Below are 23,525 nucleotides of genomic sequence, written 5' to 3'. Positions count from 1 at the left end.
TTACATTAATCGCGTCTAATTTTTATATAGTGTCATATAATTAAAATTTATATTTTAATTTACAAAGTTAAATTTTATAAATTTAAATTATATAAAAAAATTAAAAGTGTAAGTGTGTGTGCCTGTGCGTGTGCGTGTGTCTGTCTGTGTGTCTCTGTGTGTGTGTGTTTGTGTCTGTGTGTATGTGTGTGTGTCTGTGTGTGTGTGTGTTTGTGTGTGTGTGTCTGTGTCTGTGTCTGTGTGTCTGTCTGTGTGTCTGTGTCTGTGTGTCTGTGTGTCTGTGTGTTTATATCATTACAAACTACAAAATTATTACATACAATATCATTGTTACTTTCATAAACTATTTTACATTATTGTCAATGACAAATAAAAGATATTAGTCAGAGTTCACACGTTTTTTACTTTTACATTATAAATTAATAGATTTGTCTAATGGTTATATGAGCACACTAATCTCATCTATTATGTGTTTATATTTATTCTACCATGTTGATTGTATGACAAATTTGTTCTACTATATTATCTAATTAGTATAAGTGAAAACTTTCACATTGTTTTACCTTGTCAACATGATAAGCTTGTATAGACTACTAGTTAAGATCATTTGGACTTTGTCACATATATCATCTTATGATTTCAATTTGTATCATCTAGTCTTATATCATTTAATATAATTAATCTACATTCAATCTAACCGAAATTTATTTTTTATTTATATTATATTTCTATTCATATTATTTATTATTTATATTTATTATTATTTATTATTATTTATTTCTATTCATTTTACTACTACTTATTATATTTATATATATTATTTATTGTTACTTATATTTATTATAATTTATTATTTTTTATATTTATATATTTATTATAATTTATTATAAATTATTTTACTATTATTTTATATTTATTGTTATTTATTATGCACTATTTTATTATCAATATTTATTATAGATTCATTTGAAAACGTAACTTTTTAGACATGAAGCATTATTTATTTAGACTTCTCAATTTGAATTATTTATTTAAGACATGAACCTCAACTATTCATTAATAAGTTTCAAAATCAATCATTAAAGGAGTGTAAATCACATTGATCCTAATTAATACCATAAATATAACTCTGAAAAAATGGTAGTTATTTTGTGTCTATATAAGCATGTTTGGCTTCCCTTGAAACACACAACATAAATTTAAGTTGTAGACAAAATTTTGATATATCATAGGGTTGAAAAGAAGTTATGGCAAAGAATGAGATGAAAAATGTTGGTGTTGTTGTTATGATAATGATTATGTTGTGTTTCTCAAAAGCAGCAGCTAAACTTTCATGTCATGCTCAATGTGAAATAAGTTGTCTTGCAACTCTAGTTGTTTATCCAATATGTCTTGGGATTTGTCTTGGAAAGTGTCCACAAAAGTCTAAAGAAGCTTCCGAGTGCATTTCTCGTTGTGGGGTTAACAAATCTATAACCATCAACATTGGTATTCAAACACTTACAACATTGCTCTCATATTTTTCATATTTCAGTTAATATGTTTTTTCACATTTCTAATGATTCATTTTGTATGTCAGATGGTAGCGGTGCTGTGTCTGAAGTGATAGATTCTTGTCTACAGAAGTGTTTAACCATTTAGTATATATTTTTCTTGTTTGAATATTCATGAATAAAGTAATGGTTGTAATGATATTCATCCATGATGTAATAAAGTGAATGGAATTTCAGGATGTGTAATGGTATTCTTGTTTGAATACAATTTTTAAAATTAATACTCATTTGAGTCGTAACAAGGGAAACTTACTAAAAGATTATTGTGGTGAATAATGCCCTATGTCTTATGTACGTGAACAGAAGAAAAATGCATGAAATTAATTTAATGAACAAATAAATAATTTACTCTTCTATTATATTAATTTTCTAAATACAAATATAACATAACACCATTTATATATATACACGTATGAATTGAGATAATTTAAGTTTCTTTTACGATATGTTATTTTATAAATACAAAATCAACTATTTATTAATACAACATACAAAATTATTACATACAATATCATTGTTACTCTCGTCAACTATTTTACATTATTGTCAATGACAGATAAAAGATACTAGTCAGAATTCACACTTTTCTGACTTTACATTATAAATTATAAACTTATTAGAGGAAGACAATATTAATGTTACAAATTATTGCGTAGTTTGTAGCACAAGTACAATGTTCATACTTTACTTTTAATGTTGTGTAACACAACACAGCCTCCATAATTTTTCCCTTTATTAATAAAACATTATAGAAACAACTTATTAATAGAGTTGAAAAGTTCCATCTTGTATAATTAGTGGGTACGGAACATCCGTGGGAAATTGAGCAAAGTTATGAATTGCAGCATTCTCCACAATCTGGAAAACGTAACCATACATTAGAATTAGAATGATTTTTGGGACAAAGTATGACATATTCTTACGTGTTTTTAGGAAAAACGTGTACTTAATAAATAGAAATAAAGTATTACCTTATCATGGAGATATTTATTTGCAGCTTTAAGTGTTCCCTCCTACAATCCACAAAGGTAAAATGTTGATTTTTTTATATATAATATAAAAATGTTAAAGAATTATAACCCAAATAAAAAAGAAAAACAGAACATTCTAACAAAGATGGAACTTCCTCCTATTTAAGGCTTCATAGATCAATTTTTGCTTTGGATTTTTAAATAAATCAGTAAAAAACGTTAGTTTATGTATGAGGTTTGTTGGCATAAATATGGTATAATAGGTAAATTTTGTTAGGATACATACAAAAATAAGATAAAATAAAAAATAAAAATATGTTTATATACATAAAATATTTTCATAGATAAAAAATCTTTTCGAATAATACTAAAAATAAATCCGTAAAAATATAATAATTTAGAACCAACAATATCTTACCATATTTATATTAGTTTTATTTTATAAATAATTGTAAAGTTAAATTAAGTTTAAAATCTATTTTTTAATATTTATAAATTAATTATATACTCAATTTTTGTAAATGTTTGATTATGGTTATTTGTTTAACTAAAGCAAATCCAACCTTAATATTAAGTTTAACTATTGGAATAAACCAAGGTCAAAGCTTTGCAAATTGGACAATAAACAATTCACTAAGAGATTTATACAAGAAGAAAAAAAGTGTATATTTCTTATTATTTATATGAAAACATTTTTGTATAATCTTCTATTTGTGAATTACCACGTAATCTTAAAGTTTATTAAACATTAAGATGGTAAACTTGAAAATATTTACGATTCTTTTTATAAAAATAAAGTAATTAAGTTAAACAATATTATCTTAAAAGAAATTAACAGGTCAAAGTTAAGTTTTTTATTAGATTCGTTTAAATCAAACTTAAAGGATTCACCTTTTACAAGTAAAGTTTAAAATTCAAATCTCCCGTTTGGTTGGATTTATTTGCACTCTATAAAAGTATATACCTTACTTTCAATTATCGTATCAATTTGAATTCATTCTCTTTTGTTCTTGTAGATACCTATATTTTCTCTTTATTATGTATTTTTTTAATTTCCCTTAATTTCTCTAATAGTATATTCCAAATTTAGTTCGTGAGTAAACTTTTATTTAAAAGTAAAAGGGTAATGATTAAGTGTGTATAATTTAAATGATCCGTTTATTTAATATTTTAATTTAAACTGTTTTAACACTGTAATACTATAACTTAATTATCTTACATATTTATAACTTGGTCCGGTTAAAATAGGAAAATTCAACTACAATCGAATGTTAATGCAAATTGAAAAGTTAGATCGAAATAAAATTTCATACAACGAATAAATCATTTCTATATAATTGAATGTTAATGCAAAGTATATATAAAAAATAATACTATTTTGTATTATGCTCTTTTTTTTCACACAAAAATCTTATTAACAATGCTAAATATTTATGATTGCAAATCGTTTGTAATAAAATTTGTTGAGTGTATTCCCAATGAAAAGCTATAGTTTAGTATATACTTCTTTTTTTCTATATTTTAATTTCCTTACATGATATATATATATATATATATATATATAACTTTTGTATTTATATAAGGCAATTTATAATAGCAAGGATACAATTATGACAAGTAAAATATTTAGAAATATAAAAATTGAACCATAAATTTATGCTAACCTTATCTTTCAATGCTTCAATTTCTTGTAACATGATGTTGGTCTGTTGTTCATCACATATGGTATACAAATTAATCATCCATGTATAATATAAATGAGAATTATAGATATTTTAATCATATAAGAAAATATTTTATAGTACCTTCATTGAGCGAATATGATATATCCAAGTTTCCATATTCTTCTCCAACACTTGTAGTTCATCGATTGTTGAGGTCTTGTTTCCACCTCCAAACAAATACCTAACAATTTTTTATAAGCAAACTTATATGAGTATAAGTGTCAACCTTTTTCACTTTAGACTATATGTTATTTTGATTGGGAATAATAATACTTTGACAACATTTTAACATTATCTACGTGTCATTTTGTGATTGGTGAAAAATTACTGAACAATCAATAATAATAATCATAAACACCAACATTGACCAATCATAAAATAACATGTAGATAGTGTTAAAATATTGTCAAAAAAATGTTGTCAAAGTATTATTATCCTTTGATGGGTGTAAAAAGCAACAACCACCATTTAAAAATGCTTATTAGGCTCAAAAAGTTTTCTCTACATTTTCACATTCCAAAAATAATCTTCCTAAAATGGTTTTAAAATTTGTTGAAGGTTTGAAAAATTCTTCAATAAATTTCGAAATCTATTGAAAAAAAAAGTGAAATATAAAATTTTTTGAAATACAGAAAATAATTTTAAGATTTAAAAAAATATTAAAGTACAGAAAGAAATTTGAGAAGATACAAGAAGAAACACTCAAACTCATCCTCTCCAAAAGAAACTTACACAGTAAAAAAAATTCTAATTTCCTTAATTACATTGTGTACATAATAGTGTAGTACTTTGTTGGAAGATAAAAAATATAATAAAATAAAATAATAGTGTACCTGATACTCTTTTGCAGTGTTTGTATTTCTTGTTTTAGCAAGTAAGATTCCTCTTTTGCATCATAGTCAACAATTATGTCACTGAGTATGACTTTCAATTAAAATATATAATGGTAAAAAAAAACTATAAACTGTTTATGATTAATAATGACAATATAAAATAGAGGGTTAAATATGTTTTTAGTCCCTAAACTATTGGCCGTTTTTGGTTTTCGTCCCTCTTCCAAAGTAAGGTACAATTTGGTCCCATTCTTTAGAAAAACGTTCGTTTTAGTCCTCAAAATTTTGTTTTTAGTCCTCGTTTTAGTCCTCAAAACGTTCGTTTTTTCGACTAAAACGAACGTAACGACTAAAACGAACGTTTTTTAAAGATTGAGGACCAAATTGTACCTTACTTTGGAAGAAGGACGAAAACCAAAAACGGTCAATAGTTTAGGGACTAAAAACATATTTAACCCTAAAATAGATACACAATTAATGTAAAGTTGCACATAAATACAACATATATACCTCAATTTCAATGTCCTTACTTATATTTTCTTGAGTTGTATTTATTCTACTGAATTCTGTCTTTTACATTTCAATCAAACTAATTTAAAATAAAAATGGATCAGTGTAGAAATTTTATCATTTAAATAAAATATAAAAAAAAGTTAACTTTAACATATAATTTTAAATGAATATGATAATCTCATTTATCTAGTTAGTCTAGATGGGATTTCAATATACATAATGACATTTAACATGAATTTATTTTAAACAAGTTGTTTAAATTATTTCATAAACTAAAAATGTTAAATTAAAATGTAAACGAGTACAAAGACGAAAACAAGTAATATGGGAATAAGACATCTTATCTTTATATCCAATTTGAAAAATTACTGTGTATACTTAGTTAATGAGAAGTTTTTATGTCAAAATTAAGACTTATTAATAAATACGTTTAGAGATGAATTTATTTGTGATCACTAATCATTATCTCGTTTAATTATTTGAACACTTAACTTATTTAAGTATAAATTTTTATTTTTCATCTTTTATTAATAATTTCAAAATTTGGTGTTAAGAAAATGTTTTTCTTTTGTGTACACAATTTTCATAATTAAATAATTCATTTTTAAAGTATTGTAAGCTAAAAAAATATTTATATGTTTGCTTTAAATTAAAATAATTAAAAGGATATTTATTTACAAATTACAAATATAAAAAGGAGTAAAAAGCAAATATAAGAAAACAGAGAAGGGCTATAACTTACTCAAATAATTAAAAAGCAATAATTTTGAATGGGCTTATGCTTACTTTAACCTTAAGCATAGTGATTAATTATTTATAAGGCAGAATTAAATTAAGTTCAATGTGGTGTATGACACTTATACCATTCTAACACGATTTTTTAGCTAGCAAATACTTGAAGAATCTAATCTAACCATGTATGCGACAAAATTAAGTGGACAGAGAACAAAACATTACGTGATTCCTTTGCATATTATAATGACAGAGCATATTTAAGGTTTCATTCTTATCATTGATCAAATTATTTTACGGTTTACGTTAGAGATTAACATTAATCTTGTACATTTACATAGTAATTAACTTCCTAATTTCTAAGACTTTAACTCTTATTTGAATTTTTAAACTTTAAAGTTGATGAAAAGAAAATAAAAATGAAAAGAATATAATTTTACACATAAAATGTTTACATTTATTTCGTATTATTCATTCTTTATGTTTTATTTATTTATTTCTTGAAAAATAGAAATATGTACTTACAAGAGGAAGTGGTTCGGGTGGTGCTTCAGGTTGAGCCCCTCGCGTGAACTTCGTGTACCTCTCGATCAGGCCTTGCATGGTTCTTTGATATATACATGCAGACGAAGGTATAGAAAAGATGAAAATGGAAACAGGGAGATAATATTAATACAGATATGTGAAGAGAGAAAGCAAGAGTTTTAGGGTGGAAAAGAGAGAAAGAAAAAGACCCTTTGGTGGCTAGTTCATAGAGCTTTCCATGGGCGGAGAAAATGAAAAGACCAATTTCAGCATCGCACAGCACAGAGAGCTCCTTAGCCTTCTTAAGAAGCCCAGCTCGACGCTTGCAGAAGGTCACTTGTCTGTGCACTGCGTTCTCAATTCTCTTAAGCTGAACCTTTCCACGAGCCATCTTGATTATTCTTCTTCCTCAGATCTATCGTTTGATGTTTTTCTTTCTGTCTTTTTCTCAGTACAATTTGGTTTTGTTTTGTGCGCTTCTATGCACACAACCTCCCACTAGTTTGAACTAGCTTCGAGGTTGCTGCAGCAGGTACGTAGTACCTTTCTCCGAGTTTCTCTCCTAATTTTGCTTTCAATTTCTGGGATTCAACATCTTATATGACAAACCACCGCATATTATAACATTTCGCCTTCCACGTACCTATGGAATCTGCACCGGTTAGAGTTTTATAATATGTTAAGGACAAGTAATTTATTCTAAGTAAACTTCACCGCCACCTTTACACCACACTAACTTTTTGTTTAGTCTCTAATATCCATCACTTGGAAGTGTATGGATTCCAATTAATTTCATCATAAATCAAATCAAATCAAAGCATGTGATACTAAAGGTGCTTCTGTCCATAGAATATGGTTCATTTTACTAAAATATTCAGGCACAAGCTTTATTCCTGATTTCCTGTGCGCAGAACTCTATATAGATTATAAATATCCTGCACATTATGTTATAAATGCTACTTTGTTCTGCACCAAGCCATTACAAACTGCTTTTTCCATGTTTCAACAATGCATTAAATCAACACTGATGCCTTTACTGGTGGGTCCTATTCTGTGCTAACTCTCACCACCCAAAAGTTACAATTTTTCTCATTGTCATCATCCAAAACTCACATTTCTCACTCTCACCACAACATTCAACATCCAATTTGTTTGAGATAACAAGTGGGGTAGTAAGAGTTCTTTTTTTTCCTCTCAAGTTTCATCATACTTGGTAAGATTCATCCTCAACAGGGGAGAAACGTTATATAATCTTGTAAGAACAGAAAATGTTTGAGATTTGTTACACTACAAGAGTTATCCACATTATCACCCTTGTAAACTGAACTCCTGATTCCAAAGCTGCGAACATTGAAGAAATGGGGGTTGGAATAAAACCTGGAATAGAGTAAAGTGGAAGAAAGTTAATCATAAAATGGTGTTGAGCTAAAGTATTATTAAATCATATCAAATCCAGAAACATATCCCCTGATAGGCTGATATATGTTCTCATGATCATGTTTGCCATGGTGCACTCTGCACTGTACTACAGAACGAGGAATCATATCATATGAATATCAATTTATAGTCAAAATCAAAACTTTCTTGCATTGGGTCCAATCATTCGAGTTAATTTATAATTTGGGATCGATGGCTTAAATTAAATCTGAACAAGGAATACTTAAGAAAGCGGAGTGCTGATGAAACTGAACCTTTTCTTTCTTTTTTCTAAATTCTTGCTCATTGCCATTGCCCATTGCTTCCCGTTTCATAAATATATGCTGATAAGAGATATCATAATAGGACAAAAATGGATAAATAGGAATCTAGGAATTTCAATAATGATGCGCGCTGGATTATGTCAACAATTTTCTTTTTCAAAAGTAAGTTCAAAAGAAAAAATATATAAAATAAGTTTTTTTTTTTAAATTAAAATTAAAATGTTTACTGAATCAATTGGCTCATCCCAAGTGTTATGGCTGCTAGCCACTCATATTGGAACTCAACCTAAAAGTTATCAGTTTTATATATGGTAGATGCCACAGGATTCATTGTTATTTTTCCCAAGGAGGGGCTCTAGTATACCCTACTCCAAAACATAATTTTCACATTCACAACTTCTTGTCAAAGGGAAAGGGACGTATAAAAGCTGAGTTCAATTGCCAAATCTTGAGTGAGGCCTTGATGTTTATGTCTGTTGCGTTGTTGAACACAAACAATCTTGCAGCTTCGTAAATTGCTTTTGTTGGATAAACTCTAGACGATATCACAGTTCTCCCTCCTTGAGCAAAGCTCTCAATGACTGAATGGTCCACCTGAGATCATCATGTTCAAAATTTAAGTGTCATGAACTGGCATAATAATAATGGTATAGCCAACAAAACAATTTTATCCTTAAACTTAAATGTGTAAGCATTGTTTGGATCAGAAACTAAATTTATAGTGGTCAAAATTAAAGCTAAAACACCTAGCTGATGTATGAACATTAAGTGTGTGTGTGTGTGTGTGTGTGTATCTTATTCACACTTACCAATATCCTCATTGATAATCTTTCATCACTGACGACTGGAACTTCGCTTCCAAAAACGAGTTTTGAAACATCAGGAGCCTTTGAAGACCTACGTTTTCAATAACATTTCATATTCGTAAGATAAGACTTCAAGGTTATGTTTTATCTTCCTTTTAATTCAAGTAAGAAAATGGAAAGTGTCGGACCTGGTTTCATCAACACAGAAGGAAGATGTTAAACTGGTGGTAGTACTAGAAAGATGAAAATAAATTGGTGTTAGCTCAGAAAGTTGGTCATCTGCAATAGCCAGAATGCCAAATGGTCCCAGACTACTTCTGTCAAAAGCTCCATTTCCACACCCTACATTTTCCTTCTTCTCGGTCTCTTTGGATGCTAAATATTCGATTTCAAATTCAGCAAATATGTCCAACTGAAAATTTTCAACAAAATTTGCTTTGGTTAACTACGTATTCACAATTTATTATGCAGAAAAACCAAGTGATTAGCTTAATGGTACTAGAAAACCTGTGTGGCAGGGCCTATGTCCAATGGCAGAACTGAGCCCGGCTTAACCACGACTTCTTCAAATTCATAACTGCTAAGCCTTAAGCTCTCTATTTCTTCCACTGGCCACTGAAGCAAATGAGCTCTAGTTTTATTGTCAAACACCACTGTTCTTGGAATACTCTGATTTCCACAAGAAAAATTGGACGAGATCAAATTCATAACAACCTTCAATAATCAAATCACCACTGTTCTTGCATCTAATTAATTTGGCTACACTAGCAAGTGCAGTAAATTGAAATTAGATTCCTTCAAACAAATTCTCTCATCTCAACTTAAATTGGGGTCCAAATTACCTTAATTTTGATAGCTAAGTACAAAAGATTTCTTAAATACTTTTCCCAAACATGTTCCGGGCAAAAGAAAGGGTGTTGCATACCTGAAGAGATGCCCAACCCTTTTTCAAGTCAGCGGTTTCGCTGTCTGATTCGTTGATCCAACCCCACAAGACCCTTCTCTTTTTGCATTGGTCATAAAACGTCTTTGACGCATAGAATCTCCCATAGTCCAACTTCAACCCGATACCCACATCCTCATCCGGGTTATCGGGCACCCACGTATCATTTTCACTGAAGTACGTCCCAATAGCATAATGATCCCCCCTAGTGTCATCCAAACTAGACTTCAACACATGTTTCACATCTGGCCCATTTGCAGATGTATCCAACCCATCCGACCCATTTACCGAAACCGGGTAAAAGTCCACGCACTCCCACATACCCGTACCCGGGACCTCATGCATGTACTGATCATTGAGTTCGTAGTGGATAAAATCTTGGGTTTTATACACCAACGAAAGACCTGTCTGGTTGACCTTTGACCCAATAGCGATCCTCCATTTGCCATCAGGCCCAATCCACGCAGTAGTTGGGTCACGAAAATCCTTGGGCCCAATTCCCGGTGGAGGCACCAAGAGTGGGTTATTAGAGTACTTGACCCAATGAATGAGAAGCGGATCAGATAGATTGGCGGGGTACGCAAGATTTTGGACTTGCACGTTCTGATGGGTGCTACCAGTGTAGAGCATGACGATTTTGCCATCTGGCAAAAGCGTGGCCGATCCTGACCATACACCGTTGATATCGTACCAGGAATCTCGAAGCATCGCAATGGGAAGATGGAGCCAGTGAATCAAGTCCCTCGATACGGCGTGGCCCCACGTTATGTTTGCAAACAGAGCCGAATCAGGATTGTATTGGTAAAACAAATGGTACCACCCCTTGTAAAACAATGGACCTGTGACAATTCAACGTTAAAAAAATAACATGTTTTACGAGGAAAAACCAGATTCAACGTCTGATTATAATTCAAACGTGGTCGCCATGACAGAGGTTCAGCTAAACTGAAAGCTCACGTCAAACTCTTAAACATGGAAGCATGAAAATATAGAAATAAAAAGATAAATGGGAAGAGCAATTCAGCAAATGAAAAGACCATACCGTTAGGATCTGAAGCAGATACGACCGAACATTAGCACAGCAACCCCAACACGACAAGAAAACATAGGAGAAAAGCAGTTAAATTAATAGTTGAAGGTGAAGTGAATGCAGAAAGGTTTAGTTTAGTTGTAGAATTACCGTTCATCCAGTTCTTCTGAGGTTGAAAATGAAAAGCTGTTCTTTGCCACGATAACATGGCGTTTGTCCAGTTATATGAACCTATCTGCCATAGATATGGATTTGACTTTGCTGAAACACCTTCTGCAATACCTCGAGGCTGTAATGGTAGAGACCTTAAGTTGATCTCGATCGTGAGAGGCTTCTGGATAATACTCAGTAAAGGTTGGATGTTATGGCTATGGAGGCTTATGACAAGTGCAGCCAATGACACGAGAAAAACGATGGAAACAATGAAAATAAGGACACCCTTTTGTGTTCTTCCCTCATTTTTCCTTGTTATGGAACTTGGAGGACTCAGCAATGGAGTTTTTGGATCAGTGTTCATTGTCTTTGCCTTCGTATGATATGTAGCAGAACTGAAATAATCAGAGCAATTGATGAAGCTCGTATATATAGACACAACTGTGAAAAAAACATATACAGTTAAGCTTCTTTAATTCTTATGGATATAGGTTTATATTTCTGCATGTGCATGCCTACTTGAAATGGTTAAACTTAATTCAATCTTATAAACGATTTATATTCATTTATTAAAATTATTTTAGAATTTTCAATTTTCTTCACTCCTTCACAAAATTAAAACTTCAATTTTTTTCTGTGTTGAATTAAATTCTTTTATAAACTCGATTTGATAAAACAGTAAGATAAGAAAGTTAAAATTATCGTCTTTATAAACTAAAGTTATCTCATGCATAAGTTGCTTTACAAAAGTTATGTCTTTTAAAATTCTTTTAAAAAAATACTTTTTTTTTTGCTAAAAAGTCTTCCTATATATCCAAATATCTTTAATTGGGATATAAGTGATAAAATTAAGGAACTAAATCCTTACTGAATTCTTGACCTTTCATTTAACAAATGCTGCACGTAACTTCGTGTTGAAATTTTCATTTTCTTGGACGGCTATACTGAAAATTAAAATAATAATATAGTTATGTGTAGGTCAAATAAATGGTTGAAAATAGCTCATCAAAAATTAAATGTAAACACTGATGTAGTTTTAGCTTACAAAATTGGCTTACAAACTTTTTTTTCGAATTTTCTGAAAATTTTCTTTTTGGTATCAATGGCAAACGTTAATATATACTATAACTGTTAAAAATAATTATATTAGTGTTGACAACAAAATTAAATCATAAACTAGTTAATTGAATTGGATTTAAATTATAATGCTTTCATAAATCAAAATTCAACTTTCTATTATTTTTTTTTCAAATTGTAAATTAAATGGGGGTGGTGAAAGAGATTGCTAGCACGAAGGCCTCAAAGTTTTTTAATTTATTTTTTTAAAACACATATTTAAATTAAAATAATATTATTAATTATCTTTAAAACAAAAATGTTTTGATACATTTTTCTATTTATCAACATGTATCCCTAAAATACAAACAATACACATTAGTGCAATAATTATCTAATGAAAATTAAACTGTTGGTAATTTGAAAGTGGGAACCAATAATACGTTACATTATTAAAATTCATATATGAATTTAACCTTCACATATTATCAATGATGTTTTATTTTGTTGACCATACAAAATTCTTTCGAATAATTATTACAAAAGTTAATAAACATATCACAAAGCATGATCATATACATAAATGACATCATAAGATTAAATTTTACAGTGTAAAAAATCTACTTTATGATTAAACTTATTTTATGATATTACAATTTTCAATATGATATATAATAGTTTTCTACCTTTCTACTGTTCAACTTATACAGCTTGTAATTTTACTGTACAAACAACTGTATATAGGTTAGGTAGTTGCGGCTAAAATCTATGTGCAGTTATATTATTTGGCAGTTACTATTTTCCTCACACGTGAGTTTTTTCTATAAAATTAAAATATTTGTTTTGTCTAAAATTCCAACACTCTATTTTTACAAAAGTCCATTTAAAAATTAAAGTTCTTAAACAAATACGTAACGTATTCACTCTATATCGTTGAAAAAAAGTTGCAAGACGTGATTAGTATACCGTATATATCATACCTTTAGTTAATACTAATTTTGACTGTTTTTGTTAACTACGGTAGTGATGACGTACATTACACAAATACGCTAAGTTGCTACCAATCTCTCTATACGTATGTAATTTTTTATATATTCGAGATATCACACTACATGGTAGAAACCTTTTTGACCAAGGACACGTGTCCTACATACATTTCTTTTTCAATCCATATGTTTCGTGCAAGTCACAATATAAAGTCAAATCATATAATAGGTAGAAGAAAATAATATATGTAACACAGGTCAACGGTCTAAAGTATATTTGAACATAATTTATTTTATTTTGAATACTTAATACTTATATTTTAGTATTTGTTTTGTAGAAAAGAGAAGATTGGAGAAGAATGGAAGATAAAGGGAAATCAGGTAATCCTTGTGATTTAAGAACTTTTCCTCCTAAATTTCTTTACCAATCTCGTGCTTCTGTCTCAAAAATAAAACACTTCTCACCTTTTCCAACTAAATAAAATAGAACCAATAAATACATTGGTAAATATATTTATGTACATGTTCTAGAGATACAAGTATTATTATCCAATGGAATCGAATCTAAAATACAACAACTCAGTAAACTAAAGTACTTAATCCTTTTTATTTGATAGTCAAATGTTGCTATAAAAAATTATCTCCGAACAAATTCACAATCCGAGACCAGCTTATGCATGTCACAGGAAAACCATTTTCGTTTCCTTCAGCCCAACCTTCTTTCACATTTTTTATTTAATTTTTTAGAATTTTGTTTGTTTTAGGCATATATAATTTTAATTAGAATTGGGAATGCAAAAACCCTTTTTTTTTCATTCCCAGTTTTAATTTCCTTCTTTTAAATAGAAAGTGCTAGATTGAAAATAAAAACAAACAAGTATAAGATAAATTATAAATTGAGTTATGAGAAAAAAGACTTAGTGGTTAGCAGCACTGAATGAACCTAAAGTCTTAATGTTTATTGAGCCATGCCTTTTCTAAAGTTTACAACTGTAATTGCTCATTCTTTTTTCGGCATTTCTAGAACACAATTATTACTCACTCTGATTTGGTTACAGACAAGACTCAAGATCCCAAGCATTTTTTTTATCATATAATTTAAATTATTGGACGGCAAAAAGAAGCTATTACCCCTTTTCTTTTTCTTTTCAATGGGCAAAAAGGGTAATAGCAGACATATAATCAAAAAACTACAATAGATATATTACATCCTTTAACAAATGAATGATGTCGCATTTGTAACCCCCATTTTAGTGGTTAGATAGAGTGATCAAAACTGAAGCACCAATGATTAAATATCAATACATTTGGTAATGAGAGGTGGAAAAAAGAAAAAAGAAAAACTCAGCACATTCTTTTAAATCTTGAAGATATTTATAATTGAGGCAGGAATTTACAGCTAGCAGCACAGAAGGTTTGAACAAAACAAGTGGGTAGCGACAGACAGCGCTGTTGGTACCATAAGAGGTCTTTTGTGCGTAAAACTGCTCCAGGAAACCTCTTTGAATGTTTCCGAGAAAACCAAAATCGAAAAAGCTTCTTTTTTTCTTATGATGTACTATATAATAGTATAGCAGAGTATATATATTCTCCTCTATAATCTATATAAGACTTTTTAAGCAGCTTGACTTCCACAACACAAGTGATTTGAGAAATTCCATGACCTGTGTGTACACAGTGATAAGATAAATTTACGTCAGGACCAAATGATACCAACATGCACAACCACAAGCACAACGAATTAGGACAAAGAAATTCAACAAAAAATACAAAAAAGAAGTGAGATTTACCTCTGATGGATCACGAAGAGAGTAAACTGCGTTGCTTTCTTTGGGTGATGAAGACACCAAGATCCCATAACCTTTATTCCCTCTCTCAAAACCTGTAACAGATTGTTTGGAATCAGTATTAAAGTAATCAAGAGAACAAAATGAAAGAGAAACTGAAAATACAGGAAATAGGAGCAACCGATTTATCACTAAAAGCTAAATACTACCTTGAATGCATCTTCGTCAGTCCGATCATCTCCAATATATATAGGAAGCACATCATCACAATTATTTAGCCCTGAAAAACAATATGACTAATATCACTTACTGCAACACAAAGAACTGTGATCATTAAAGGAAAAAACCATGTCAATAAAAACAGAAAATGAACTCACCAAGTGACTCAAGTAAAAACGTGACAGCTTTTCCCTTATCCCAGTTAATCACAGGTCGGATCTCTAAAACCTGTAAAATAGTAGACAGAAATTGATCTATAAACTACAAATCATCCTTTTCAAAGCATTTAATACTAGATTCTCCAAAATAATGAGTCAAACGGTTGGCTTTGGCCACACAAACAGTACCTTCCGGCCATGAGTTAAGCGCAAACGCGGATAGCCCTTCAGAACATCATGAACACGTTGCCCCACCAAATCCCAATACTGTATCATTAATTCAAAAGAAAAATAATTACAAATATAGAACGGATAATAAGTTTGGAAAAAGGTAAATCATCTTAGCAGAAAATTACTAAGCATAAGAGCAGAAGCGTAAACCTTTTCATCAACATTCCGGTAGTGCACAGATACGCAAAATTTATTGTTCTCTACTTTAGCACCTTTAATGTCTTTCGTACACTCATCAAGAGACTTGAGGACCTGCCCAAGCATGAGTCAATCAGGATGTCAAGTTTTCAATGAAGAAAATATATTGAAAGATGATGATTCATGGTAGATTATCAAAAGCTTACCTCATTAATCATGGGCAGAAATTCAGCAGCGGGTTGGAATAAATTTACTTCCTTACCCTGTAGATTTTAAACAATTCATTTTAATTAAAAAAAAAAAACTTTAAGAGATTGGAAAGTGGGAGAAAGATTCATAAAACATGTGACAAACTTCAGTCCCAGTACCTGCTTGTCTGTAAACCTAATGCAATCCGGGTGATTATCAGATTCAGATTGTCTAACAGGGCCAATGATGTCCATCCCGTGACTACCAGCGTAGTAGAGTTCTGTTAGTCCTACAAATTGATATACCTGAGCCAACGGGGGTAATACTAAAGTTAGAACCAGCACGACAAGGAAGCTTTCTTAGAGCAGGAGTACATGCAGGCGCAGTGGCGTTGAGATAGATGAGCGAATTTGAAAATAGATAGGAAAATGTTTGTATTTTCTAAAACCTGCTCAATTACCTTGTCACGACTTCTTCCACTAATTATTGCTGTTGGAAAATACTCTGCCACCTTTTTAACAGCAGCTCGCATCTGCAGAGTTTACAGGATCATAATTAGCCAAAGAAGAATGAAAAAATAAGCAAAACAAAAGGATGTTATGGACAGTAAACCCAAGGAGAGTGCCATACATTGTCTGACATGAACGCACAGTCAGGATTATCCACAATTGGGGAAAGAGTTCCATCATAATCCATAAACAACGCAATCCTTTTCCCTTTTGCATAGTTTGTGATTTGATCAAAACATGTAAGAGCAGATGGGTATTTTAGCTGCAAAATTAACACATGAAAGAAAAAAATAAATAACCACCTTACACCTGTGAAATTCAGAAACTAAACAAAAGTGAATGTATGTAATACCAGCCAGCTAAAATAAGCACCAGCAGTATCAGAGTCAGATGATGCAAACCCATGGCTAAAGTCCTTTGTTATCTTCCTGGCTGGAGGTGAAGATGATTTCATGGCATCCAACCAACCACTTGAACGAACATCTTCAAGAATTCCTGTTTTCTTCCTTGGGATAGTCAATAACATTCCATGCGTAAAGGTTGCCCCGGAATGGGAGTAAGGCAACAAACTGGAGTGCGCACACAGCCTAGACTTTGTTACGGGTGCAGAATCAGTGAGAACAGGAGTATGATTCGACTTCAAGTCCATAGAATCCAGGTTTCAGACCACTTTACAGTCCAGTAACAATGTAATAACTTTAAGAAGTATTGAGCACCGATCAAACAAATTTCTATCAGATGTCCACTTCACCCTACTCTTTTATCAATAAAAAACCACCTCTTTAATGTTTTCTTGTCACTGCTCTTGGGGTAACAGTCCATCAACTGCTGAGCTCCTGAAAATAATGATCATATATTTGATTTACTTTGAAGTACTTGAAAATCTAGTGATAAGAATAATTTAAACAAATGGAAATCTGGAGTTCGAGTCCACTTGTTCATCTTCTTATCAACTTGCAAGGTAATAAAAGAGTTGCAGGCATGTATTGGAAAACATGATTTTTAAAAATAAAATATTTAGCAGCATCCAATAGAAATGGGAAAATTTTTAGGTCTGATGGATGTGAGAGAAAAAAGGCACAGCAAAATGCTATGATCAATATTCAATCAATAAATATCAAAGATGCTTGAGATGTGTATAGAAATTATACTATGGAACACATGAAGCAAGCAAATGCAAAAATTGGGAGCAGGAAGCGGAAAAGTGAAGGCAAACAGCTTTAGGAACCGGTGTTATCAAAAGCATAATTATATAAGACATTTAATAACCATTTAAAAAATTAAAAGAAAGGAAGTATTATTGATTGTTCCTATCATTTATTTATTCAATAGAAGGATTTTTCTTATCAATGATTGGTCCAAAAATGCAATTCACTAAAATCCAAATAAAGACGTTAAAGGGTCCATCCTACATGTAGTGAGCTACATACATACACAAAGCACAAGTTGGCCTTAATTGACAGCTAAACATGATTGAGGTTACCTTGAACTATGGTTGAGTAATACATAGGTGCTAGGATCATCTACATTCAAGTAACTTGTAAAAGACAAGGTTGAAAGAGTAAAGGCATCAATGGAAATTGTATGCACTTACACTCTTTCTTACTTTTGTACTTAGAATATAAAAAAAGGAAATAATTTAGCCAAAGGGAAAAGGAAAAAATTAACAATTCTTTGACTTTATTCCCGATTGTTGGTTGTAAAATCGTACAGCAGCAGCTAATGAACAGAAGAAATAGCATACTTTTCCCACCATATTGACAAAAACAGACACTCATATGATCAAATGTCAAGTCCTTCTCCAGATTCGAATCTTTCCATATAAACTCAATTTCCCAAACTCTACAGGGATAATAAAAGAAACCCATTTTAAGAAGAATATCGAAACACAATATATTGCTCCTCGCTTGATTACTAAAGGATGCTCCAGTCCTGGAAAGGTTTCAATCAGTGCGAACTGAGCATGACAACGATGAATGCTGTAGATATTTATCAAAGAATGGACAAACTACTTATATCTACTACAGAGTAACAACTAAATAAATATGACAAATGATAGAAATCACTAACAACGACTACAACATCACTCAGAATAAATATGAAAACAAACTAAACACTGAGAAAAATCGGGAATGAAAAAATCCAACCACCACTAATATCAACAGAAAGGAAGATAAAAAATTTCAACAGCTTAAGTGTGCTAAGCTGTCAATGATTAATGAAACAATTAAGAAAATACTGATTTCCTGCATAATGTAAAGTTGTACTACCCCACTCAGTGGACACGGAAGAAAACAATACCATATGCAACCACACAACTTGGGCCTACAAAGAGTGGGAGTCAATAATACAAATGGACCCAACACATAAAGATTCTGCGATGAAATAGACAAACTGACACATAATATCAATAAACAATGACAAAGAATAAAAAATTTCCCAAACTTTTTAAGGTACATTTCCTTCAAAACCAAACGTAAATTACAAGTATTTCCAAGGTTTAAGTTTAAAAATACATCGAAAGACAACCCAAGACCGGGAAATCAAACAGAGAGTGATGTAGACTTGAGAAAATTGACTTTTTCCTCATTTTCCTTTATATTTTGCATTCTTTTAAATGGTTCACATTAGTTTACACGATGAGGACAATAAACAATTAGACTAAAAAAATCAAGGGTGTAAACAAAGAACATCACATCAGCACAATCAAAAACAGCTCCAGGGAAGACAAATCAGAATCAATAATCGACAGCACCCATCTCACGGTCGGGAAAAACTCAAAACTGAAAAAACCGAATTAACCAATCATTCAAGGATCGGTCAAAGTAGAATATGATTAACTAGAAATTAAATAAAATAAAAGAACAGTTTTTCAATCAAAATGAGTTGAAAAGAGAAAATGAAAAGGTGACTTGGAATGCTAGATTTTGACCAGCTCCCAAAACTTTGCACGATATTGAATAATTATCACTGTTATCACTATTAAAATTATTATTATAATAATAATCGCTAAAAGAGAGCAACACCAAACATCGCAACTCAAAACGGCACCGACCCTTTTGAATGTCAAAAGTTTCACCCAATCGGAATCGAAACAGAAAGAAAAAAAAGGGAAACGAAACAAATTGGAAGCCAGAAAAAAAAACAAACGAAAAGGGGCAAAGAAGAATGATGAAAACGTGTTACCTAAAATACGAGCTCCAACAACGGGAAGAAAGAAATTATATTGGTCATGAATCTTCAGAATGCAGTTTCTCGACGAATAATCTTCAAAAGCGAAAAAGAAGGAGCAGTCAGAAGAGGAAAGGCAAGATAAAAGACACGCGCACAGTGATATTTTTTGTTTGACGGCCAACAAATAAATAGGCTATAATTTGAAAAGAAAAATAAAGAGAAAGTGGTAGAAAACCCAGAAAGGAGACAAAAGGCACAAGTTGTAGTTTGGCAGAAGCTAAAAATGGGGTAAAATTATGGGCAGCCAAACAGGGACAAAGAGACAATAGCGAAGGCAATGCGTTTTTTGTACTTTCGGAGAGAAACACGAAATCGCGATAATATTCACCTGAGAAAATAATAAACAAAACACAGAAAATGGACGAACGAAACCCAAAACCAAAACGGTGGGCAGCGCAAAGAAGCGAAAAGAAGAAGAAAGAAAATGGTAAATAAGAAAACGGGTATTTATAGCGTTTCGCTTCTCACCAAACGTGCTTTACAAGAAAACCTTCCTTGGTTTGGTTGTGTTGATTTGGGAAACACCACCAATAAAATACGCCCCCCGAAATCTCACACTACATTCTTTCTCGTCCCCGCGCGTGCTCTCCACTCCCCAACTCCAAAGCCGGCAGCGCGTCAAACCCCATGACGGCGCGTGGGTTCCTTATGATTAACGCATGACCGAAGTACGAAAAGGCAAGATCTGATTCCATTGGTTCGCGGACCTTTTTAATTAAATAAATAAAGGAAATTGAAAAAGTGGGTCCCACAGAGTATGTGGAGACACGTGGCGGAGGAAAAGCGCGTGGGGACACGTGTAAATGAGACGAGATCGACGTGGCCACGTTGGGGAGGCGGGGCCCGCCACGTACGTGGGGACGACGTGTGCTAGCGTGTTGTCGCTTTCGAGGAACGAGTGGTTGTCGTCGGTGACGGTGGGGATTGTCGGAAACAGCCAGTGAGATGGTCCCACGTGGCATGGTGGGGTCCACATCGGGACAAATGATGGCCTCATAATGGGATGAAGTGGCATGGGATGGGCCTTCATGCAGCGGCCGATAATGTCAACCCCAATAAAAACGACACGTGTCTACGGTAACAATAAATAATGCTGTCACCTTTTTTCAAACTTCACACCTATTTTTCCTTCTACCACATTCATTTTTGTTTGGTACGGAAAGTATAGAAAAAAATTATGTCAGAAAAATTAATTTATTATCGATTTTATTAATATGATATTATAAAAAATACTTAATAATTTAAACATTTAATAAAGTGTTCCAGTAATGAAATTTGGATGTTGTTATAAATCAATATTTAAATAATTGTTAACCGTAAGAGAAAGATGTTCTAAGAAATAGTTGTACACTATTTTTTATTTAAGTAAATTTTTTGTATACTTATGCATGTTTTCCTTTATCAAAATTTTGGAAGAATAATATTTAATATATAAATAAATAAAACTTTAAATTATATTTAAATTCAATTGAGAAAAAATTAAGAAAAAAATAATATCCAAACTTTTAACATTTTTCCTCCTTCTTCAACTATGGTATGAGAGTGAGAGAGGATAATACATATAAAATATAAATAAATAACGAAACAATAAATATTTTTTATTTTCATTATTTATAACAATAAGCAAAACTTATAAGCAAAATTCGCCCCTTCTATATGTAAACATGGTGAATTTGTTGAAATTTAAAAAAAAAAACAGATTTTAAGTTGAACACAATATCATACAATTAATTTATAAAATAAGCTTCAAACTTATTTATATATTTATATGTTATGAATCTATGTTGTATTTAGTTATATAAAATTATTTGCAATAAAATTAAAGTGTTTTGAGCTGATATCGGTGGTTCCTTGGTTTTAACACAGATGTAATCCAATGCAAGCATGACATCAGAAAATAGCAGAAAGTTTTGAATCACAGCCATCAATTTTGGCAATCAAAGGATGGATGGTGGTGTGTGTGAAAGCTCTCCTAATCTGTTGCTTCACTACCGTCAATTTAGTTTATTGTCTCCATCAATTACTCACACATCACGGTTGCATTCTCTCTTATTTCAATGCAAACGTTGGAAAACACACTTTCCAACACATACGCCCATGAGTTGTAGTGCAATTTTTCCAACTTCTATGAAACATTGGAATACAATACATGCATTATAGTCAACTGAATAGTTGTCATAAGAAATAAGCATACCTACAACATTTTAATAATTAATACATCAATAAAGGATATTCTCATTTAATTACAATGCTCATATATCTTCTTTTTTTTTTAATATTTTAGCATTAATATTTGTCAAAATCATTCAATATGATATTTTAACTTGTTATATATGTTAAAAGAATGAGTGTGATTGTTTTTATTAAATTCACATGGTTTAGAAAATAACAATGTGTTATTATTTTGAATAATTCGAATAAATACTAAATCTTCTTTATTTATGTATATAAGTATAAAATTTTTAATATTTATTAATATTGGCATGTTGAAGCTTTTGTATTAGAAAGATTCACACACACAAAAAAAAAAAAAACTTTTAGTTACCTTTTATGTTTATAATGTAATTTTTAGTTTTTATTCTTTAAGTGTTTTTACCTTTTGATGTTTATCCAAAACTAAAAATAAAACGAACTATGACGATATTTGAGAAGTTCGTAAGTAGAAAAATTTGTTAACTAACTTAGAAAATAATAATTCAAATATTCGTGAAACATATTTAAAAAAATAAACAAATCTGAAAAGGTGCAAAATAATAAAAATTAGTTAGAAAGTGAAAAATAAAGGTATCGTTAAAGGTCAATAATGATGGCAGCTCATGCCAGCTAGCTTCTGCAGAATCGTGTAATACTTTAAAAGTGTTGGGAAAGAGATTATAGAAATATTATTGTTGAACTATATTAATGGTTTACAAACAATAATATATATAGTCCTAAAATTAACAGAAAACATGCAGAATTTGATATGAAGGAAAATTTTGTAACAGAATAGCAAGGAAATTTTTTCACTGCCATATCATAATCCATTATGTTTTTCAGATATTCTTATATTAAAATACAACTTCATAACTTATATACATGAATGTTAATTATCTGCCCAGTGACGATATTTTCCAACTTAAAATATGTTTTTTAAAAAATTAATAAACTACAATTTATGATCAATAATGATTCAACAAAAAATAATATTTTGACTTTACTATCAATTTGAAAAATAATAAATTTACATATCCGGAAAAAATATACTTTCAGTGAAAACATCTTATTGCATTAATTTGTTTCAATTAATTTAAATAAAACTCATTAGAACTTGCTTTCAGTTTCTTTCCTTTTGGTCAGAAGGAACTAGGATGAAAGCTTAGAGGACAACTCACTCAGTGCAACCTTAAATCATGGATGAATGAGACATTTCAACCAAAACACAGCAATACAACAACCCAGGCAATGGTCAAACTGCAAAGAATGCATATTCTCATACAACGAAAAGAAACCATAAAAAAACAACATAACAACCTGCCAAGCAATAATCACTGAAGTA

General features: G+C 30.9%; 3 protein-coding genes across 4 annotated transcripts; all 3 read right to left on the bottom strand.

Moving 5' to 3' along the window:
- Window positions 1–2,010: 2,010 nt before the first annotated feature.
- On the bottom strand, window positions 2,011–8,590 carry LOC148201971 (agamous-like MADS-box protein AGL12). Its single transcript, XM_088109334.1, has 7 exons — window positions 7,061–8,590; window positions 6,850–6,933; window positions 5,082–5,144; window positions 4,330–4,429; window positions 4,189–4,230; window positions 2,525–2,566; window positions 2,011–2,411 (listed from the first exon to the last, which is right to left on the bottom strand). Exons 1-7 carry the CDS (start codon window positions 7,240–7,242, stop codon window positions 2,316–2,318), a joined length of 609 nt encoding a protein of 202 aa, XP_087965460.1. The 5' UTR covers window positions 7,243–8,590; the 3' UTR covers window positions 2,011–2,315.
- Window positions 8,591–8,734: 144 nt separating this feature from the next.
- LOC148201970 (beta-fructofuranosidase, soluble isoenzyme I-like) lies at window positions 8,735–11,861 on the bottom strand. The gene is made up of 6 exons (XM_088109333.1): window positions 11,477–11,861; window positions 10,283–11,147; window positions 9,865–10,026; window positions 9,546–9,769; window positions 9,361–9,448; window positions 8,735–9,145 (listed from the first exon to the last, which is right to left on the bottom strand). Exons 1-6 carry the CDS (start codon window positions 11,845–11,847, stop codon window positions 8,942–8,944), a joined length of 1,914 nt encoding a protein of 637 aa, XP_087965459.1. The 5' UTR covers window positions 11,848–11,861; the 3' UTR covers window positions 8,735–8,941.
- A 2,843-nt stretch (window positions 11,862–14,704) lies between these two features.
- On the bottom strand, window positions 14,705–18,446 carry LOC124822003 (trehalose-phosphate phosphatase A). Of its 2 annotated transcripts, none has more exons than XM_088109132.1 (12): window positions 17,908–18,446; window positions 17,109–17,592; window positions 16,878–17,018; window positions 16,708–16,779; window positions 16,427–16,552; window positions 16,265–16,321; window positions 16,071–16,172; window positions 15,879–15,956; window positions 15,690–15,759; window positions 15,519–15,592; window positions 15,316–15,399; window positions 14,705–15,189 (listed from the first exon to the last, which is right to left on the bottom strand). In XM_088109132.1, exons 2-12 carry the CDS (start codon window positions 17,403–17,405, stop codon window positions 15,127–15,129), a joined length of 1,164 nt encoding a protein of 387 aa, XP_087965258.1. In that variant the 5' UTR covers window positions 17,406–17,592; window positions 17,908–18,446; the 3' UTR covers window positions 14,705–15,126. The 2 variants fall into 2 exon arrangements, with proteins under 2 accessions (XP_087965258.1, XP_047149911.2); XM_047293955.2 differs by having other exon boundaries at window positions 15,316–15,407; window positions 15,522–15,592; window positions 17,908–18,441.
- Window positions 18,447–23,525: the final 5,079 nt, after the last annotated feature.

This window comes from Vigna umbellata, chromosome 3 (assembly GCF_029865625.1).
Source record: "Vigna umbellata cultivar VRB3 chromosome 3, Vumbellata_1.0, whole genome shotgun sequence".
In the NCBI taxonomy this organism is placed as follows: domain Eukaryota; kingdom Viridiplantae; phylum Streptophyta; class Magnoliopsida; order Fabales; family Fabaceae; genus Vigna; species Vigna umbellata.
The sequence above is the reverse complement of the archived record's forward strand: the minus strand, read 5'-3'. Positions and strand labels throughout refer to the sequence as shown.